The sequence below is a fragment of the Neodiprion pinetum genome, chromosome 3 (genome assembly GCF_021155775.2).
Source record: "Neodiprion pinetum isolate iyNeoPine1 chromosome 3, iyNeoPine1.2, whole genome shotgun sequence".
NCBI classification, from domain to species: Eukaryota; Metazoa; Arthropoda; class Insecta; order Hymenoptera; family Diprionidae; genus Neodiprion; species Neodiprion pinetum.
In genome coordinates, this window is record NC_060234.1 from 36008652 (window position 1) to 36028049 (window position 19398).

The following is a 19398-nucleotide window of genomic DNA, read 5'->3' on the forward strand; positions in this document are numbered from 1 at the left end:
ACACCTGACACAGAAAATTAATATTCATCTAATAAGTCATAAGAGAAGCTTTTTCGTTATAACGATGAGTTATGAAACATTTCGAAACCTGTTACGTCAATGAGCAACACGGGTAGTAATTTTTTTTTTTTTTTCGCATGTCAACGATGGTAAGAAAGTTTTCCCACCGAATCATTTTCGCATATGAATTTGGTTGTTATTATCATTATTAATATTAATAACCGAATTGTCGTTTACTGTCGCACCACCTGTCATATCATTAATTGAGCGCGTTAATACCTCTGTTTATACCGATACCAGGATCAGAATCTCGGGTGAGAGTTGATCGTGAGTTAGGGTGAGCGACCTGGATGTTCATACCCAATTCTTCTTACCACTCAAATTTGAACAAAAAGGTTTGAATGCTGATTTCAGAAGCAATAGCTCTAATAACTCAGTATTAAACGAATTTGCAAAAACTATTTCATATTGCACCAAATTCAAAGGCAGAGAAAGGCAACGCTCGCGTTTTTGGTTTCCCTGCGATAAAATAATACCCTCTGACACGTAATCGGTTTTTGTAACTGATTTTCCACGTCAATTGACGATTTACCGACGGCAGTGTCAGGCGTCTTTTTCATATTGATTTTCTGAGTGAAATAATGTGACATTTTTACAAAGAGCATGTTCTGTAACAATCGCCATCTTCATTTTCATGATCCCAGTTGTATTGAAAGAAATGGATATCATTTTTTTGGTACAAATGAACGGAAAGGGTTCAAATTTTGACGTTGCATCGCTCTTTCGCAGCGGAATTCAGAAAAGTTAATCATGCTCATATAACGAAAAGCTTCGAAGAAACGTGTGGTGTTTTGACACGTGTTACTATTTCCACATTTCCCGCATTTTAGTGACCAAAAAGTGCATAATTGAGATACCTTCCGCAATTCCGAAAAGAATGACGTGTAAAATGAACTATCGTGAGACAGTTTTCATGCAATATTGAAGTCGCTGAACGAAAACTAGGAATTACAATATTGTTTTAGGTAAAAAATTTTCTCACATGTTCTCGAACGCTCAGCCGTAAGCACAGCTGGTCGTACATTTGCAAATTCGTAGAAATTATGCAATTTTTTTGTTTTTGTGTGAAGTTGAAACATATTGGAGTGGTTTTGCTGAGAATTGCACATAGAATGAGGCTGTTTAGCCCTTTTTTGCATTTTATATATGTAGACTTCAATTCTTGGAGAATATACGTCAACATCGAAATCGACTAAGGCACCCCACCATAATCTTACGGTAAATCATCTTTCAAGAAATATTGATGGAACACAATAAAGTAGTTAATCACTGGATTCTGATTACATTCAGTAAAGTATAAACATTTGGCAGCGATACTTATGATATGTACAAACTTCATATTAGTATAATAGTTATAATAAAAATAATTTCAAGCGACAAAATTAGATACGAATTTTTATGATCCTAGTAAACTCAGGTGCAATTGTATTCCGAAAGCTCGAAACAAATATTGAAATGTCTGAAAATTAAAACGCAGTTCGATAAGTACAAATTGGAAAACCTTTGATGTTGGTGAAAGCAATGATTTATATACTTAATTGACTTCCAGGAGTCCAGGAAACTTCAACATTCACTAACAATAAGTACAAAAGGTATTCTTGGTAAAGAAGTACTTAAAAGGAAATGTACAGTTGACATTACTCAACCGAAGGATGAATGCAGATTTGCTCTTTGATCTTTGGTGAACATAAATTTCCGGAACATTTACATCATCCGTACGTTACTGTTTAAACGTTATATATTTATATTTCTGGATGTTACGTCACATATTGCAAGAGTCACGCCGGTTATGCTTCTTCATATGCTTACTTCACGCCTTCCTACGTTGGAAAAAAAAGAAATCAGACAATTTAATTTTTCTTTTTAGAGTTATACGTTGTATGATTTAACTTCGTAATTCAATTCTAACATTTAACAATCTGATGGGAGTCATAAGAGCTCAGTTCATACTGATTAAATAGACCGCAAGATTTTGTTGCAAGCATTGTAAAACTTATTGTGTCACAATTATTTCAATAACATTTTTCCTAGCTCGGTAGCTTGCAGGGTTTTTCAAAATTGTACCTTTGAAATCAGATCGGTTGAAAAGCTATTAGAAATAATATTCAAGAGGCAAGAATTTTGTTTCCACAGATATTCGTTGATGAAAATTTGAATAATAGAGATTATGTTGCGTTTCCAAGACTAAATTACAATTTTACAATAGTGCCGATTCGAGGATCTAATAAATAAAGCTTGGAATCACTTGATATTAAAAAACACATTTAAGATCTATTGCATTGTCACTAGAATTTTGCTTTTTCATGAGAAATGCGTTATTCTTTCTCGTTCCACACCTCCACAATACCCTGAATAATTGAAAAATTCCCTGACTTCTGAATGACGAAATTGTGGTGTGTCAACCCAAATGACCCTACAGTTATGTTTTAGTAAGCGGTTAATCCACTCATTGGAACCGAATTTAACATTCAAATCATTGTCTTCGTCTGATTGCAAGTCATAAACCTAGAACCATAGTAAAAGCATTGAGGTATATTACGTCGCAATGCATAGCACTAAACATGCTGTAATTTGGCTTTAGTATCGAAATACTTGCTTGTAAACATGACTCATTATTTACTTACAACAAAATCCTTTACAATGAGGGGAAATATAAATAAAATTGTTTTTATTCGAATGTTTTCAACGCCACACGGAGAATTGTATTATTTTAAAGTAGAAGAATTTTAGAACAAAGTAAGAATGAAACTTACCGGCCAACCGCACCTTTCCTTTAACTTATCTCTGAAAGATCTCATTTCTTCCATCAACGAAAATTAAACCTGTAAATTATTAAAATTCTGTTGGGCTTTTTCTTTGTTCAGTAATGGATTTATCGTGTTGAAGGGTACATCATTTCCCATATGGCTTCTTCCACATCGGATTCTGAATAATTTCAAGATCCAAAAGAGCAATATTGCTGCTAAGAGAACAGCAACTGCAATTAATCTAAGCTCATCAAGATTCCAGCCAGCTCCAGGTTCTTTAAGCTTCTTATAACAAGCTGCAATTAAGACAGTCAGATTTATCAATTGTATCAATTCCCGGTGAGCATAATAACATCAATATCTCACGTAGGTCGAGCCTCCCAATCGTGGCATAATTTTTCCATTGTGTCGGGTTAAACAGTAAATTACTACATCCTGGTATACTCCGCTTGTACGTTTGTGACAATTCCAAAAAGTAACAAACGTCTCCTTCTTTCAGCCCTTCCCATACGACCTTAACGCGCCAGGCACCTTTTGTTAGATTCTGATATTCCATCTGTGTACATTAATTGTTTCATTTTGATTTTAAAATCCCGGAAAATGATATGGGAAACTGGATGAGACGATATTATTTTTTGAGGAATATATAACACTTACTGGCCACGAAAGGTTAAGGTTTGTGTGATTGTACTCGCATCCAAAAGTCAAATTTGCCACCTGTTGCATCGTAAAAAGTATTAAATATACGTGTATATCTGATGTCTTATTTGACAGAAGGAATAGACATCGTATACAATTATCAACACATCGATTGTCATGATGTAACATTCGACATATGTACGGACCCTCAGATTGATCGTAACACATTCAAGGCCGCCGACAGTATCTTTTCCCCATGTCAAACACATAGCAGCAGACTACAACAGTGATCTTGAATGTATCAGAATCAATCTAAGGGTCTGTACAATGTACGTCGGAGTAGTCGTACGTTACCATGCTCACGTGGCAGATCTGCGACGCCGGTGATGTGGTCACACTAAAATCACTCGCTTTTTTAAACTTTTCTTCATCAATTTCCCACAACTTGAGATTCATTTCGATACAAGTTGTTGGTATGATCAAGTTAAAGGGTAATATTCGACTCCTGAAAATAACATTATTAGAGTGGCTTTTCCAAATTCATAGATTCTTCAGTGCAATCAGAAACAAGAATCGAAAATGAAGGGTGTATTGTGTAAAACTAGAAGTATGCCAGAAATAATTTTTAATCACAAGAAGAATTCCTGTTTCAAATTTGTGTCAATGAATACTTAAGATGAATACTAAACGTAACATAGATCGATGCAATAGGTACACCGAATAGGTGTAGTATTCGTCCCATATTGAGAAGTTAATATCACTTGCCGCTGATTATGTTAGACTTTGTAAAATTACAATGCCGAAAGTTTTTTCAAGTCAGTACGTAATTTTCGCAGTGAATTTATCCACAAGAAATAACAGTCAATAATTCAACCAACTAGGCACATTAAGAGGAGAGGACACCCATCTTTTCAAATACACACGCCTTAGTGTTATGGGAGCGATAAATCGATTTTTTTGCAAAGAATACGATTGTGATAAAATGAGAATTATAAAAAAAAATATTAATCGCTTCGGAATTTTTGTTTTCTACCAAATTTGAGTATTGTAAAATCCATCCGCAGAAGTTTAAAGAACACAGATTTACGAGTACATTTGGTAAAAAATACAAGACTCAGAAAAACAATTTTTACCATTTTTGAAGCATGTTTGTCGAAAAAAGAAAATCCTTTTCAGCTTGAATAGTACTCTAAAGATCTATTTTCATAAGATTTGACGATACTCCAATTTGGTTGCGGAAAAAAAAATTCGAAAAGGGTTAAATTGTTTTTTTTTTTTTTTTTGTTTTAATCATTTTCGCTTTATCTCCAACGAATTCCACGCAAAAAACAGCACAAGAAATAAATTTACCGTCCCTCTAACACTAAGACGTCATGTACCTGAAAAGTTAGGTGTTGAACAGATAAATTGAAGCTCACGTTTCAATAACCGCATTTGAAACATTTTCAAACTGGCATCCCACGGTTGGATCATGGACAGGATACGTGGTATTGTAAAAATAGGGACCCCACAACCAACTTTTTTCTTCTCTATTTGTCATGACAAAATAATAACAGCCAGTAAATATATCGATAAATGTACCATTAGCAGGCACACCTTTCTGAAATAGAAAGATATGTTGAAAGAAAAACAAAATACAAATACAAACCAAAGAACCTAAGATCTTGTACTAATGACTTGTTGTCTACAATGAGCGTTTAAATTAATATCGACTGTTACATATACAGCTACTCAACCTAAATTACCCACTTTTATAGACAATGATGAGTCCTTTTTGTTAGGCATATTTTGCAACAGATTAAAATCTTTTCTAGGATCACAAGGACATTCCTTTTTATTCTTCACATGTGGTTTCGCTAGTAGAGTAAGTTTGAAATTTTCTCGTGGCTTTGATACCTTCCAATCAATTCCTTAAGACAAATATAAAAATAACGAATTTTATCACTATATGAGATGAAACATGTCAATAGTGAATCATTAATCAAGATATAATTCGTATATTCGCCAATACGAGTGGCAATTATCTACTAAAAAAAATGTCTTACCAGTAAAATCAGGAAAATCTTGGAATTGTGTGGACCGTTGGTGTTGAAGCCAACTAGGTGGCTGAGATGTCTTGGATTCATAGTCACACTGATTATTTAGGCTCGGATTTGCCAAACTGAATTGATTGTCAATTTTAAGATTCACACACTTACGGTGTGGTGGACTGAAGTTCCACTCTCGCCAAGTCTAAAACAAGTAATCACGTCTGTACAGAAATATTTATAAATTTGGTCGTTACAGCTGTTGGCAAAAACGAATTACGGAAAAATATTTCACATCCCTGACAACCTATTAGATGCAGTATGAAATTGGTTTGACCATAATTTATATACCCGATATCATGATAAATTACTGAAAAGTAGAAATACTAGAGAACTATACTGCATCTGAAAATTGTCATCTTGTGACACAACTATTGGATATAAACTTAGTAAATAGAATTTATAAATTAAAATGTAAATAATACGTTATTTTGTCCGGTTTCGTTGCCGCATTCTACATCGACGCACAAACGAAAAATTATCCAAAAAATCCAAATAAAAATAGTCAAATTTCTCTCACTCATGTTTCCTTCACGTCGGAACAGCAACTGAACCTTCAGAACTGTATCGTACTGAATATTTATCATTTTTCCGCCAACGACTACGAGGAAATTCATGGTGTACAATGAAACCTGGTTTGTCCGACCTTCGATCAACCAAGTTTCACAATATGAGGCAACGGACTTATTCGAGCACTGTAACATCGAGGTGTGTGATCGAATACAGTACGCATATGCCGTACGTGCGAAGTATTTTGCGATTGCTACTTTGTTGCTTATATGTAGCAACAATGCTTTGTTCCCCAGAGATTGATCTACGTTCCTTAGAGTTTCACTTTCATGTACCTTTGTGTTTAAATTTCATTCTACCATATCAAATTCGTAAAAAATCATTCAAATCTTCACATTTTTCATTTCTTCCGTGTTATGCCAGTTTTCGCTTATCCGAGATACCTCCTCCCCACGTTACCTCGGATAAACGAGGTTTTTCTCTACGGTGAAATTTCAGGACTAGAAATATTGTCCGTTATTGAGGAGTGTCCGGTATTCAGAACAATATTAACGTGTAAATCATGCTTCTGGAAATTTTTAGATATTTTTACGACATTTCGGTACGTTGTAAAACGAGTTGGGTTTAGGCGCGCGGAATATATCTAATTTTGGAACGGACGTTATGAAATAAAAAAATAGGATATACGTATATCGAATTGCTTCACCGGTATCAGCTCCAGATTATGGAGATTTTTTTATCCAGATAAGGTTGGCGTTTTTTGGATTTCAAACTTCTTAAATCTTCTTTATACACAAACAAAAAAAGAAAAACAAGAAGTAGAATGAGATCATTGGTTTTGAGAATCGAACACCAGATATCATTTTTCATACATCCGTTCCGAAATGTCGTACGTGCGTTAGCACGCATACGATCGACATGTGTACGTGCTGAAGTCAACGTCTTGGTATGGACCACGGCGGTGAGGCAGGGAAGCCGATAATATTTCGAGAGCCAGACATAAACATTGAGATTAGACGGGTGACGAATCGAATGCGGTGGGTCTAGAGAGCGGGTGTCAAAGGGACATTACGCAACGACGCCTCGGAGAGTTCACACCGATTGAATACCGTGCATATCGAGCATTACTATACTTACGCGGTTGCAAAGCTTCAATATACTTGTATTCACACATTTAACGTAGAATTTTAAGAAGTATTCCATTGAATATTACAATGTACATTCAATACAATTGACATTATAACGTATTCGAAAGATAGCTTCGTTATCCTATATATATTATTTCCTACAGTGCAAAGTGTGTCAAAGACGATGGGGAATTTTTTATGTTTTACAGTTTACGCAAAACTTCGACGATAAATCAAAAGAACTGGTATTTGAGCTTGTGGTCTCATTTTCATTTTTGAAAGACGCTAATCAATATCTCGATATACAGGAAACTCGATTATAGGTTATAAAGTAAGAATTTCAATTAATAAACTGTAAACAAGTTGTAAATCGAACATTTGATCGTACCCATGATCGCGCCATATGAGGCATGCCGATAATAGAAGATTCGTATTCAACGCGCACACGTGATCCGTCACTGCTTTATTAGCATTCCTATTGGTCAAGAAGTCGGCAGCAAAATGCTGTGATTGCTTCGTGGTATTTTCCTGCTCGTGAAAACCTAGTCTAGATCAACGCCAACGAGAAGTGAATACGAAAATGTAGTAAGCAGTGTACATGCGTTTTACTGTTTTAATTATGTTTCATAAGGCTCTTCTCTGCCAAACTCTAACAATAAACCAAATCTGACACCCGTTGAAAACGCGTTCTCACTGGGCACTGGCGGGAAGGCGAAAAACGAAACTGTCAGGATCATGGTGGCAGTGTGGTGCTGCGTCGGTAAGTATGTGACTTATAATATCGATATATGCGTCGTGCAGATTGTCGTGAGAATAGTGATAGTGACAGCAGCGCAACACGAGTGAACACGAGCTGATATAGTCAAAAGTCAAGAGTAACGAGATATGATGTGATAATGTACGTAAATTTACTTCAAAAAACAAAATATGCATCTGCTACATCTGGTTGATTATTAAACTTGTGTACTTCCTCTCTGGCAATACCATTGCGTTTGGAAAAGTCCGTTGTTGATATTAGGTGCATCGCAAAAATGGCGGATCGTCTAACCCAATTGCAAGACACCATAAATCAAGTAAGCTTGCCGCAAAATCAATTAGCCGGCAAACTCATCACGATAATTCGATATTATTATCCTTACAGCAAGCTGAACACTTCTGCAACAGTGTTGGGATCTTGCAACAATATTCTATGCCTACTAAATTTCCGGGATTTGATAGAATTGGAACGCCACAACCTCATCAGACACAGGAAGGTGAGTTTCAGTAATCATTGTTTGTGATCATTCAGTTCACAAAGCATATTTTGGTTTGACTTTTTTAGAATATGCGACTCTATTTGCTACGCTGATCGCCCGATGCGCCAAAGATATTGATACATTGATAGAAAGCCTTCCGAGTGAAGATTCTTCTCAGGAACTTCAAGTAGCTAGTCTGAGCAGACTTGAACAAGAAAATCAAGATGCTGCGGAACAGCTAGAAGAAACTGTCAGACAGGGTGAAGCTTTGCTTCAAAGAATTCAAGCAGCCCTCCAAGACATTGCGCAGAGTCAGCTGGACATGCAAAATCCTGCTGCTCCCACAATTATCAATACAAATTTAAATCCTCATATTAATTTTAAACAGGAAAACTTTGGTACTATCAATACAATTCCTTCAAGTAATTCACATCAACCACCAGATCCATCGCCGAACTCTATGAGCCAGTGATATGGATTTTGTCCGATTTACATTTAAGAAACTTTAGTCATTATCAAATAAACATTTTTCTAAATGCCTAAGCAGAGCTTATTCATTCTAGACATATCTTTTAAGAGAGAAATCTCTCAAGAGAAGCAGTATCATTAAACAGATCGCTAACTAAAAAAATCTTGGTGACTAATGTCACAAGATTGGAAAAGAAAAATATAGATACATGTTCATAAAGTTCTGTAAATTCATTCAGGTAAAAATGGTTAGATAATTTACTAGAGTTTCATGATCAAAATGTTCGGCAACAAGAAATAAATTTCGAATAAAACATACCATTTTCCATTGGCTTTTTATAAAATGTTTACATGGGACTTTATTTACAAAAATATGAGAAGGGTGTGGTTGATTGAAGGGGGATGAACAGTAAGGTGACAAGAAATTAATTGAGCGTACCCCGACATTGGGGTGCGCCACACAGACACGGAATTTTATCATCCTCCAACGGAAACTTATAATCATAAGTAATTTCTTCGTTCACACCAATTGGTTGCTTGCTGTAGATCACAATCTTCTTCTGGCTTTCAATTGTTATTACTTTAGCATAACAATTCGGCTGTAACAAATCATTTACCATTATATTGCTTTTCAATAATTTAGAACTGAAGATAGTAGAAAAGCAAATTGAATTCCAAAGTCTTAAAGACTTAATCATCCATAAAGTGTCAACTATTCAAGCGAATACACTTAAAAATTAGGTATAGTTCAAGTAACAAATTGAACTCACGTTGCAGCTGTGATTAATGAATCTTGCCAAGTTACCACATTTCGTCGCATCGATAATAGTGTCAAGATCAATACGAAACAGATAAGAGCTACCAATGCCTGTAGCCTCGTACTGAGTTTCACGTAGATCTGCGACCACTGGTCTCACCATCTGTCCAACATATTCTATCACCATTTCATCAGCAGCGATTGGTTCCATTGCGAAAAGACCCCAATCGTGAATACCGGATTTGGCGAATTTCAGTTGCTTCTTTCGGAACTAAGTAATAAGAAAGCCATTCAAAACTGAGTCACAATGTTCCACATAAAATACATGATAATCTGATTGACAGATGTAATGATACTCCAATCAACATTACCTTGAGCTGATTGAACTTCAGTAAATCACTGTCAGTGTCAATGCCAAAAGCTGTTAATAACCGCCGCTGATTACTTCTCGCCTCCCGTGATAAGGCCTGCATTTTTCCAGTTAATGCCTTAGCCTTTGTTTTTGGGCCATTCATTGTGCCGTCACCACCCAAATATGGTCCAGTACTATCCTCTATGTCATTACTGCGCTGTATGCTTTGAGCATAGTGATGCTAAAAATGAGAAAATAAAACAAAGATAACATAACTTTCTCTGCAAGAAATATAGTAACACAAACTTACTTTGTGTTTGGCTTTTTCGCGTATATCAACTTTGTAGTAGCCTTCTGTCCGAGCGCTTCCTGTAGAATGTAATCGTAACTCGTCTCGTTTTTTCCTTTTAGCAGGACTTGGAATATCCGTTGCAGGATGGTCAACCCAATGGGTGTCATTCAGCCAGTATCCTTGGTTGTCATCTGCCAGCAAAGCTTCGTAGCTTCTCCTCAAATATTCAACATCTTCTGCATCTATTCCTTTTGTTAGAAATTCATAAAGCACTCCCATTTCGCTCATTAGATCCCGTTCCTTGTACGTTTTAAGTGGTTCCTCGAACTTTCGTGGTAACGGTTCATACGCGAACTCATTTTCGATGTTTTCTTTCTCTTTTTCATGGTTTTGGTGTGTATGGAGTTTGGAATATTTGGGATATTTCTTTTTAGCAGTCTTATCAGACTTCTCTTTCAGTTTCTCCAATTTTGGTGGCTTCGTAAGTTTCGGTTTAACAGGTACAGGTAGACTGGAAACTCGGGAATCGGATATGGAAGGTTGTGGTGGTGCTGGCGGAAGTGAATACGAGTGCTCCATGTAAACTTGAGATGCCTGAGAGCCAGGAGAACTTGGACTGTGCTGACCATTCAGACGCAAATCTGTCTCTGCTTGGAATCTATTAAAAAAAAAAAAAGAATGCATCATGGTGATGAACACAATGAATTGATCAAAAGACAGGGCTATCCGTTTGGCCAAAAAATATTGAAATAACTTCTGTAGCTCGATTAGAAAAAAATAACTATAACTTAAATACTGCAAATTTAGTATTGCACATTGATTTCATTAATCTGTTAGTATTTCACTTTTAACAACATACCGTATCCTCCTTATTTCCAGGCTTTCCTCTTCCGAATCTGTCGTAGGTATTTCACTGAACATATCAATTTTCTCAGAATCTTTCAATATCGGTTCATTGTTTATGTATTTATCCGGCAATGTTTGTAGAGTTCGGATAATATTTGGTTGTAAAGGACCTGGACTCTTGTGTCTTATGATATTGTCTTGTCCAGCCAAAGCCATAAGTGCCTCAGCAGCAGAACTTTCCATCTTCTGAATGTCTCGATTTTCCTCTTTAATTGGCGACGTAGTAACAATTTGTGGCTTAACTGTCTTCTGGGGTTGTACCGGCAATTCGGGTCTCGATTTGTCAACATGAACATCAGATGTTGCGGGTTGATCCACTCTTCGCTCCACTTCTATTTCATCTGTCCTTAATCTACTTTCGTCTTTGGTTTCTCTATCCATGATCGGTGAAGAAATTGGGCTTATTTCGTTATCGTGCTGGGGGAATTGATCCAAATCTTGGTCTTGTAGCCGTAGACTAGGTACAGGTGTCTCACTTCTGGTTGGTGTCGGACAATCCAAGGATCTCTGAATTGCTAATTCCATTAAAATATCAGGATCTTCACTGTTGCATGCTAGCGGACGATTATCGGACATTCGGGCATCGCTATCCTGTTGACGAAGTGATTTTTTAAAATTAATTTCACGTCATCCAACAAGGTTACATTCAAATCGACCAATTTTCGTTCAAATACCTCCTGGGAAGCACTAGAAGTTTCTTCCTCATCCGAGCTTTCGCTGGAACTACTACTGGATTCACTGCTGCTGGATTGTGCGCTCGAGGTACTACTGTGTGATGACGAAGATGAAGAGGCAGTGCCGATAGAGGGAGGACGTCTTTTTGCTTTCTGCGCCGACTGTAGGTCCAAATCACTGTCACTGTCAATAATTTCAGGATCCACATGGTCAGATTGTCGACTGTCTTCATCTTGTGGTAAAGGACTTGGTGCCTTGATCTTCCGCTGTGAATAATATCACAAATTAGTATAGACGATTTCTTGGTAACACCAAGATGTATGTATCTATAGCAAAAAATGTTGAACACCTACCCTGAAGGATGGCATCTTAGGCATACTAGCTCTAATACCCAATCCAAACCCATCATAATTAAGTCCCAGTGGAGTTCCTTGTTCTAAAATCGACGAAAGTCCCTGTGGCTTGGATGGTTCTTCCTTGACAGCATTATTACTCATGATTTCATCAGTACTTTGCGTCTTCTGAGTTTTCTTCTCATCCCACCAAACCTCGAACAACTTGAACGCTGTATTTTCAATCATCTTCTTATTAAAATCTCTCTTCAAGATTTGTTTTAGCTCCGTAACAACTCTGTTCAGTACTCCATTGATCGTAGGGCCCTTAATAAAGTAAAAGAGATTGTAAAAATACATCTTTGCATTTTTGCGACCTCTGAATCAATTCCTACATTTGAATTCACCACAGATTCAGATGGTTTTAAGTATGGTATTTTATCAAACTTTATTTTTAACCAACCTGTGGATTATCCTTGGTAATATTGTGGTTGGCTAATGCCTGCAGTCTGGATTGCAATGTGGGATAGTAGGCAGTTCCTTGAGGTGCACCGACACCCCCAGTAACGGAATTTGTTGATGGCTGGTAATGATGATTTGGTAAATAGGGTGTTCCATATGGATAAGGGTACTGTGCTGGTTTTGGCCAATGATACACATCTGCCGATGCTGGATACTGTGCTAGATGTCCGGGATAACTAGCTCCCGAGTACAACTGATTCTGTGGTTCAGTTTGAGCTACAACCTGCCACAATATCATAAAAGACTTGTTAAATTGTTAATCGATTTACAGTGTAAGTGTATTTGTTTTACAGATTGAGGGAGCTTCTATCAATTTTAAATATTTGCATTAAAATACGTAATTAGAACTGTTACGTGTATAGATTTGGGGCCAATTTACCTCTTCAATCTTCTCATCTCCAGAGCTTAAACTGCTCAAGGACATCCTATCGTCATCCGGAGGTGGTGGAGGAGGAGGTTCCTTGGGTGGTTCTGGTTCCATATCATCAGGGGCAGGACTATAACTACCTAACAAAGCTTCGTCTTCGCTAGAGCTAATCACACTTCCTAATTCTTCGTCAACGGAGAACTGATTAATATTGTTTTCATGTGTTTTTCGTCTTTCTTTATTACGTTCTAAGATCTTTTCAAAACAGGACTTATACATGTCGGATGAAAGGAACGGGCTTGGTGGTTCGGAGAGCATTTCTTCATCTGGTTGAAGAGATCTTTTATCATCTTCAGAATCGCTTCCAAACTGTAAGAATGGTGGAGCCATACCTCCGGCTTTGTCCTTTAAAAGCATGGCGATTCTGGTATCTAAATCTAAAGTTTTTCCAGAATTGTCCACTGGAGAATTTCTTGAAGAATTTTTTGTCGTAACTGGTAGACTCTCTTTCTCTTTCTTAGGCATGTGATGCGTTTGCGTACTTTTTAACAAAGTAGAAGTTTTTGCATCTGGAATTAAACTTGGAGTATCGATACCCACATTATGCTGGACTGCTGGCCACACGGGTGTAGCTGAGTATCCTGCGGGACCAGCACTGGGTCCAGTAGCTCCCCACCACAAGTTAGAATTTTGTTGCATTGATATAGATTGCGTAACACTTGGTGGCATGCTTGCGACGTAACTGTTGGATGCTTGGTGATGATAACTGGAATAATATTGAGGGTAATCATAGCTCGCCGCTGGTGTAGAATTCTGTGAATAGGTACTGGAATAATTGAGTTCACTCGGCGCTGTGCCATAGCCCAAATCACTACCAGTGCTACCACCAGGGGTTGGATAATCTCTAAATTTACTGAATCTTGAATTTTCAATATAAGGATCCCTTGTCTTTTCGATGCTTTGAGTGCTCTTTTTAACAGGTCTGTACTCCTCCCTGTCTTCAGGTGGTGCCTTTTCAATTGGTGTTTGTTTTTCAGATTCAACCTCCAGCTTCACTTCTTTTTCAACTTTCTTCTCTGGCTTCTTTTCAGTCGTCAAATCCTCATATATCTTTTTACACTCGTCACCAAACGGGTCCAAGAATACCCTCAATACCTTTCCCATTACAGAAGTGTTATTTAACTTCTCTACACAAGCTTTAGAAGCCTTTGTTGTCTCAAATATAACCCTAGCAATTCCTAGATGTTTGTTAGTCAACGGATGGTAATAAATAGTCAACTCTTCGATCAAACCAAATTTGTGTACCATATCCGTTAGGAAACCTCTATCAATATTGTCATTAAGATGGCAAAATGTAACCTCCAGCGGCGGCGGCTCCCCGCAATAATTAGAATCTATTTTGAATCGTGGTACAGGTAAGTCCAGCTGTTCTAATCTCGTCCATATTCTCGTCAACTGCGATCTTGGATCTCGAAGTTGAACTGGAGGATACGTCGGATCTCCAGGAACAATTCCATCGTAACGGTATAACTTGGAGGCACCTTTTACAAGGAAGGGATCGACGAGCAGTTTGTAGTTCCTCAGTTTCTGAGCAGCTTGACCAGTGGCTGCCTCTTTTTGAGGATGTGCGCCATGCGTATGACCATGCTTTGACGATTGATTGGAGTTTTGTGACGAACTTTGCGAGGTTCCATGGCCGTGATGGTGATGCGAATGTCCGTGCCCGTGTCCATGCCTCTCCATTCCGTTCATCGCCTCCAGGCATCATCCATTCAGATAAAATTCTAGCCCAGAATTCTAAATAAATATTTTTCCATGGATATGTTCGACAGTTGAATAACTTGGTAGTTTGAAATGTATTTCAAGTACCTAAGAAAAAGCTGGAGCCAATGGTTCAAACAAGTTTAAAAGGTTATTTTTGAGACCCAATTTGACAAAAGTTCGGTGTCTTCAACTTGGCAAAAAGGTGATCAAAGCAAACGTTTTAAAGCCTGGAATAGTCAGTTCAACGATGTCTGGAGAATTCCGATTATAAGGGTGAATAGTGGTCCGAAATTGGTGCAGGATAACATCAAAGCCAGGCAAACATAACCTAAAATGGTTATGATCGAAGATGTTTGACCGTTCTCGGGAATTCGTACTCGTAGACTTTTCTTCCTGTAAGAATCTTCACTCTGGCATGTTTTTGATTGTTGAGTAAATGCAAAATTAGTACAATTACAAGTTTTTTTTTGTGTGTAAACCCAACCTCGATCAGTCGTTCATGTAGGACTTCGATTTTTCTTCATACTCGGCACATCTTAGACATCTCCTTCGTGTTTCTTGACGCTTCTCGATTTCGTCGTCGTCTTTTTAATCAGGGAGAACCCTTGCTTGGCTCCCTTGATATTTCTTTTCTTCAAAAATTCTCCCTTTTTTTACTACAGCCCCTTCCGACACGCTTAGCGCAAAGGCACTTCGAGATTGACTGTCCACACAACGCTCTACACTCAGATTGAGTTAACCATTGCAAAATAAACCTCGAACATTTGTTATCGGAGCGTAGACGACTATTACCAACGTTTATAACTCTCTTTTCTTTAGTGAAAATCTCGGCTTTGCAATATCGCAATCATCACTTTTTGTCTCGCGATACGAAAAGCGATGCGTGTATTTCTGGATGACGCCATCCTTGTCGCGCAGTGATAATCATCAATGAAGGAATCTATGTTAGAATTAGAAATAACCGCGAGCATCGCTATTTTCATTGCTCGATGTAATTACTTAGCCATTCGACGATATCATTTTATTGATATATGAATAACTTATTTGCGTTGATACCCGAGAACAATGCGCAAAAAAAGTAGTTTTACGAGGGAGGAGGCAATAGCCCGACCCGATTCGGTTATCCCATATCCTCTTCCGTAGGGAGACGTATAGTTTCCCTGAATCTTTTATAAAATACCTGATAGCTCGGTGAATGCTTGGCATTACGTTAAGCAGCCAGATATCTGCATTAAACAATTGTAATTTTGCGTTGAATAATCGTCGAAAAACTTGCCGACGGACGATGAATGGCATTAATCCACGCATTGGTCAGTTATGTCCTAGTGGAATTTTTAAATACCATTTCGGCCAATGGCTGCGTTGATTTGATAAGAAACTGAGGTGGCACGCATGCGTCGGTAATCGTGTGCAGGCCCAAGTGCATCATGGTTTTCTCATCGACGGCCATTTATATCACAAAGCCGAGACTTCAGTTCGCTTGAGAAAAGGTGCCTGAAATCATTGAATTCAATTGAATTTACAATTGTTGCGAAATTATAACAGACGCGTGTTACCTATGCTTTTGTTTTAGGCACAATGTCAATCTTCTCAAGCTTTCTCACTCGTCACCTGCCAACGGTTGTTGCCTCCGACGAGGAGCTCGTTGATCCGCAAAAGCAACTCAAGGTATATCACATCACTTCGCTTTAATAATTATTACATAACTGACATGAATTTATACATTTAAATACTCTAAACATCTACCTTTGTAAATTCAATCATACGTATATCATTACGTTCTTCACACTTATCGTGTTATTCTGATTAAAACTGCAATTCTTCACTTAACGTTCACCACCAATTAGGCGGTATAACATTTCATTTTTGCTTTTCACTCTAAGCATAAAAGGTCTATTTCGATTGCATTACCTTTATTAGTTGGTAAAATGGAAACGTCCACTTTAATGGTTAATGCATCAGATTTTCCTAATTAAATACTGAATGATGAGTGTGTAGGTTAGAAAGGTTAACTTCTGCAGTGACAATTTGATTGAAATTAAATCATGTTTTCTGTATTAACATCTGTTATAAAACGTAATGAGATTACGTGATAGCCAAAAAAATTCATAAGTTACCACTTTTTCCATGCTAGTCAGTAGAATAAACTTTTAGAGAATATTGTATGTGATTCAATTTTCTGATTTGCAGGAAGAATGTGGAAATCTGCCGAAGTGCGCGAGCCTACAAGAAAAATTGACCACGTGTAATGATCGAGTGAATTCGAGAACAAAGACAGCAGAAATTTGTGTAGAAGAGCTCTTTGATTACTTGCACTGTGTAGATCACTGTGTGGCTAAGACCCTCTTCTCAAAACTCAAGTAATCAGTGTAATAGTGTTCAAGTTAATCATGAGAATATTAACTTACTCTTGCATTAAACTTAGTTCAATTTGTCATGTTGTAAATACAGTTAAATATTATGAATGAAAAAATAAATTAAAACCATAAAATAGAATGGAATTACATTAATATTCTACATAATTCCGAATATACTATCATAATTTTAAGTGGCTTAATATCTCTCTTTGTTGCCCTGAAACGATATATCTCAGATTTATGGTTGTTTCAAAATATAATACTTCGCATGAATAAGTTATTTGGTACCAACTTGCATTACAAATTTGCTGTGCTGACTTTGCCAATGAGTTCAAATCACAGGTACAATAAAGATATTTCGTGAGCTGAATTTATTTTGGAAGTGATGAAAGTTATCTTTAGTTCCCTTAATCATTTGCAAAGTAAAAGAAGTTTTTAACCCAAATTCACGTATATACTTTCTTATAAAGAACACAGCTTTCTTGTTAGGGAGGAGGTATATACACATCACAGGTTTCTGATCATTGTGAGATGTAAAATATCATTAGTCCTAACCATCTGAATAACCTTCATATTTTACAACTGGTAATATGGCATTAACCATTAAAAATAAATTGCAATAAGACTGACTCATCCACTGATTATAATGTCTGACTAAGACTAAAAACAAAGGCCAAAAAACTATCGTGTATACGATCCTCGAACCACAAATACTTCCTGATTTAAATTATTACCAAGATGTAAATAATTAAGTATGGATTATGACAAAGAGAGATAACGTGATGTATCTGAGTTATTTACTAAACATTTATGATCCATTACCATTTACTGACCAATTATAGGTTTATGGATAAAAGTAGTTTTTCTGACAATGATATGAGAGTTGACCAAGTTTACAGCAAAGTGATGAGATGGGAGGAAGCTGTGTAACACGTCACTCACAAGAGTGGGCGGAAAGCCTGATTCTAATTAGTACAAACTGTACAGTGTCCCGCAGAAGTAGAAAACCAGTGTTGACTTAATTTACTTTACACGTTATACATTGTAAATAAGTTCTTTTCACGTCTGTAACAATTATTGTGAAAAGAACTATAAACAATCTTCAAAGATATTAATTAGACCTTATTTTAGCAACAATTAATTTTGGTCACTACGCTAAGATGCCAGAAATACTGAAGGTTTTGCTCATTCTTTCATGTATGTAAAAGACATACATTTACTCATAACTATATTATTTCTGGGTTTTAAATAATGAAATTTAGCTTTATCTACACAAAGTTTTGGAATAACGATTTGAATTTCTATAACATTTCGTTTGGATTACAAAGAAATGTGGCATATATACTACAAATCTTGATGACACACCTACCAGGTTTTTCGCATACTTTCTAGGTTTCATTGTAATGACAGCCTCAGAAGGCATCATGTGCTACAAATGCACCCCAACAAAGGAATTTAATTCTCAGAGATCTTTGGCATGCTCTCAGTTCGATCGAAGTCAGCGGTTCAAGGTTTACTGTCCAAAATCTACGTTCTGCATGAATAAAACTTATTCTGTTCCTCTACTGCACGGAGGTAAGTACTATTAGAGTTAATGATATGAAGGCGAAGGATATATTACTTTAAAAATTTTAAACTCGAATTTTCTGAACTTTTCAGAAATTGAAACATTGAGCGGGACTGCGCTCCACAGAGAGAAGTATCTTACTACTGGAATGATTCGAAATGGAATAGTGAAGAACGAGTAGTAAGCTCCGCTTACAATGAAAGGTGTTCCATGTTTGAAGATACGGGCAGGCCTGGTAAACCTGCAGAATATTGTTACTGTGGGTCAGATTCATGCAATGCATAACTGATTGCAGGAGATATTAACGATATGCAACGACTGTGTGATTACTTGAACTCAGTACTACTACTAGGGAGGGACGTTCTTCTGCTGTAAATGTTGAATGATTCATTGCTTTTTCAAACATGGGATAGCAAAATATCTGGTTACAGCACAACTTGCACTGCATAGCCCACGGTGTGGTTAAAATTCTTTTTAAATCTCAAGTAACTAATGGAATAACGATTGAATTAATCATAAAAATATTATGTTACACTTGTGTTATACTTATTGTTAGTTTAATTTGTCAGGTTATAATTACCGACGAATATTAAGATTGAAAAACTTAATTAAATGAGAAACAAAATGGGATTAA

General features: G+C 36.9%; 4 protein-coding genes across 8 annotated transcripts; 2 read left to right on the top strand and 2 right to left on the bottom strand.

Moving 5' to 3' along the window:
* Positions 1–743: 743 nt before the first annotated feature.
* LOC124213634 (uncharacterized) lies at positions 744–7874 on the bottom strand. Its single transcript, XM_046615106.2, has 9 exons — positions 7559–7874; positions 5492–5678; positions 5196–5356; positions 4865–5046; positions 3801–3951; positions 3465–3524; positions 3174–3363; positions 2814–3103; positions 744–1880 (listed from the first exon to the last, which is right to left on the bottom strand). Exons 1-8 carry the CDS (start codon positions 7580–7582, stop codon positions 2877–2879), a joined length of 1182 nt encoding a protein of 393 aa, XP_046471062.1. The 5' UTR covers positions 7583–7874; the 3' UTR covers positions 744–1880; positions 2814–2876.
* Positions 7875–7968: 94 nt separating this feature from the next.
* On the top strand, positions 7969–8948 carry MED21 (mediator complex subunit 21). 2 transcript variants are annotated; one of them, XM_046615111.2, is made up of 4 exons: positions 7979–8068; positions 8172–8243; positions 8312–8423; positions 8492–8948. In XM_046615111.2, exons 2-4 carry the CDS (start codon positions 8202–8204, stop codon positions 8875–8877), a joined length of 540 nt encoding a protein of 179 aa, XP_046471067.1. In that variant the 5' UTR covers positions 7979–8068; positions 8172–8201; the 3' UTR covers positions 8878–8948. The 2 variants fall into 2 exon arrangements, with proteins under 2 accessions (XP_068990899.1, XP_046471067.1); XM_069134798.1 differs by having other exon boundaries at positions 7969–8243.
* Positions 8949–9171: 223 nt separating this feature from the next.
* On the bottom strand, positions 9172–16314 carry Set1 (SET domain containing 1). 4 transcript variants are annotated; one of them, XM_046615085.2, is made up of 10 exons: positions 15325–16314; positions 13089–15243; positions 12651–12932; positions 12209–12514; positions 11855–12121; positions 11134–11771; positions 10293–10932; positions 10002–10223; positions 9644–9901; positions 9172–9472 (listed from the first exon to the last, which is right to left on the bottom strand). In XM_046615085.2, the coding sequence occupies exons 2-10, from the start codon at positions 14826–14828 to the stop codon at positions 9299–9301; spliced, it is 4527 nt and encodes a 1508-aa protein (XP_046471041.1). In that variant the 5' UTR covers positions 14829–15243; positions 15325–16314; the 3' UTR covers positions 9172–9298. The 4 variants fall into 4 exon arrangements, with proteins under 4 accessions (XP_046471041.1, XP_046471040.1, XP_046471037.1 ...); XM_046615084.2 differs by having other exon boundaries at positions 13089–15250; XM_046615081.2 differs by having other exon boundaries at positions 13089–14860; positions 14946–16314.
* Positions 16315–17201: 887 nt separating this feature from the next.
* LOC124213642 (uncharacterized) lies at positions 17202–19387 on the top strand. Its single transcript, XM_046615117.2, has 3 exons — positions 17202–18394; positions 18590–18772; positions 18857–19387. Exons 1-3 carry the CDS (start codon positions 18358–18360, stop codon positions 18943–18945), a joined length of 309 nt encoding a protein of 102 aa, XP_046471073.1. The 5' UTR covers positions 17202–18357; the 3' UTR covers positions 18946–19387.
* The last annotated feature ends 11 nt before the right edge of the window (positions 19388–19398 follow it).

Excerpts from the sequence above, each read along its gene's own strand:
- LOC124213634 (XM_046615106.2), bottom strand. The coding sequence starts at position 7,582 with ATGCCTCATATGGCGCGATCATGG. Across the intron at positions 5,047-5,195 it reads ACTCATCATTGTCTATAAAA|AAAGGTGTGCCTGCTAATGG; the intron begins GTGGGTAATTTA and ends TTTCTATTTCAG. Across the intron at positions 3,364-3,464 it reads ACCTTAACCTTTCGTGGCCA|ATGGAATATCAGAATCTAAC; the intron begins GTAAGTGTTATA and ends TAATGTACACAG.
- MED21 (XM_069134798.1), top strand. The coding sequence starts at position 8,202 with ATGGCGGATCGTCTAACCCAATTGCAAGACACCATAAATCAA. Across the intron at positions 8,244-8,311 it reads TGCAAGACACCATAAATCAA|CAAGCTGAACACTTCTGCAA; the intron begins GTAAGCTTGCCG and ends TTATCCTTACAG. Across the intron at positions 8,424-8,491 it reads ACCTCATCAGACACAGGAAG|AATATGCGACTCTATTTGCT; the intron begins GTGAGTTTCAGT and ends TGACTTTTTTAG.
- Set1 (XM_046615085.2), bottom strand. The coding sequence starts at position 14,828 with ATGAACGGAATGGAGAGGCATGGACACGGGCACGGACATTCGCATCAC. Across the intron at positions 12,933-13,088 it reads GAGATGAGAAGATTGAAGAG|GTTGTAGCTCAAACTGAACC; the intron begins GTAAATTGGCCC and ends ATATTGTGGCAG. Across the intron at positions 9,473-9,643 it reads TCATTAATCACAGCTGCAAC|CCGAATTGTTATGCTAAAGT; the intron begins GTGAGTTCAATT and ends GATTTGTTACAG.
- LOC124213642 (XM_046615117.2), top strand. The coding sequence starts at position 18,358 with ATGCCAGAAATACTGAAGGTTTTGCTCATTCTTTCAT. Across the intron at positions 18,395-18,589 it reads GGTTTTGCTCATTCTTTCAT|GTTTCATTGTAATGACAGCC; the intron begins GTATGTAAAAGA and ends CATACTTTCTAG. Across the intron at positions 18,773-18,856 it reads TGTTCCTCTACTGCACGGAG|AAATTGAAACATTGAGCGGG; the intron begins GTAAGTACTATT and ends TGAACTTTTCAG.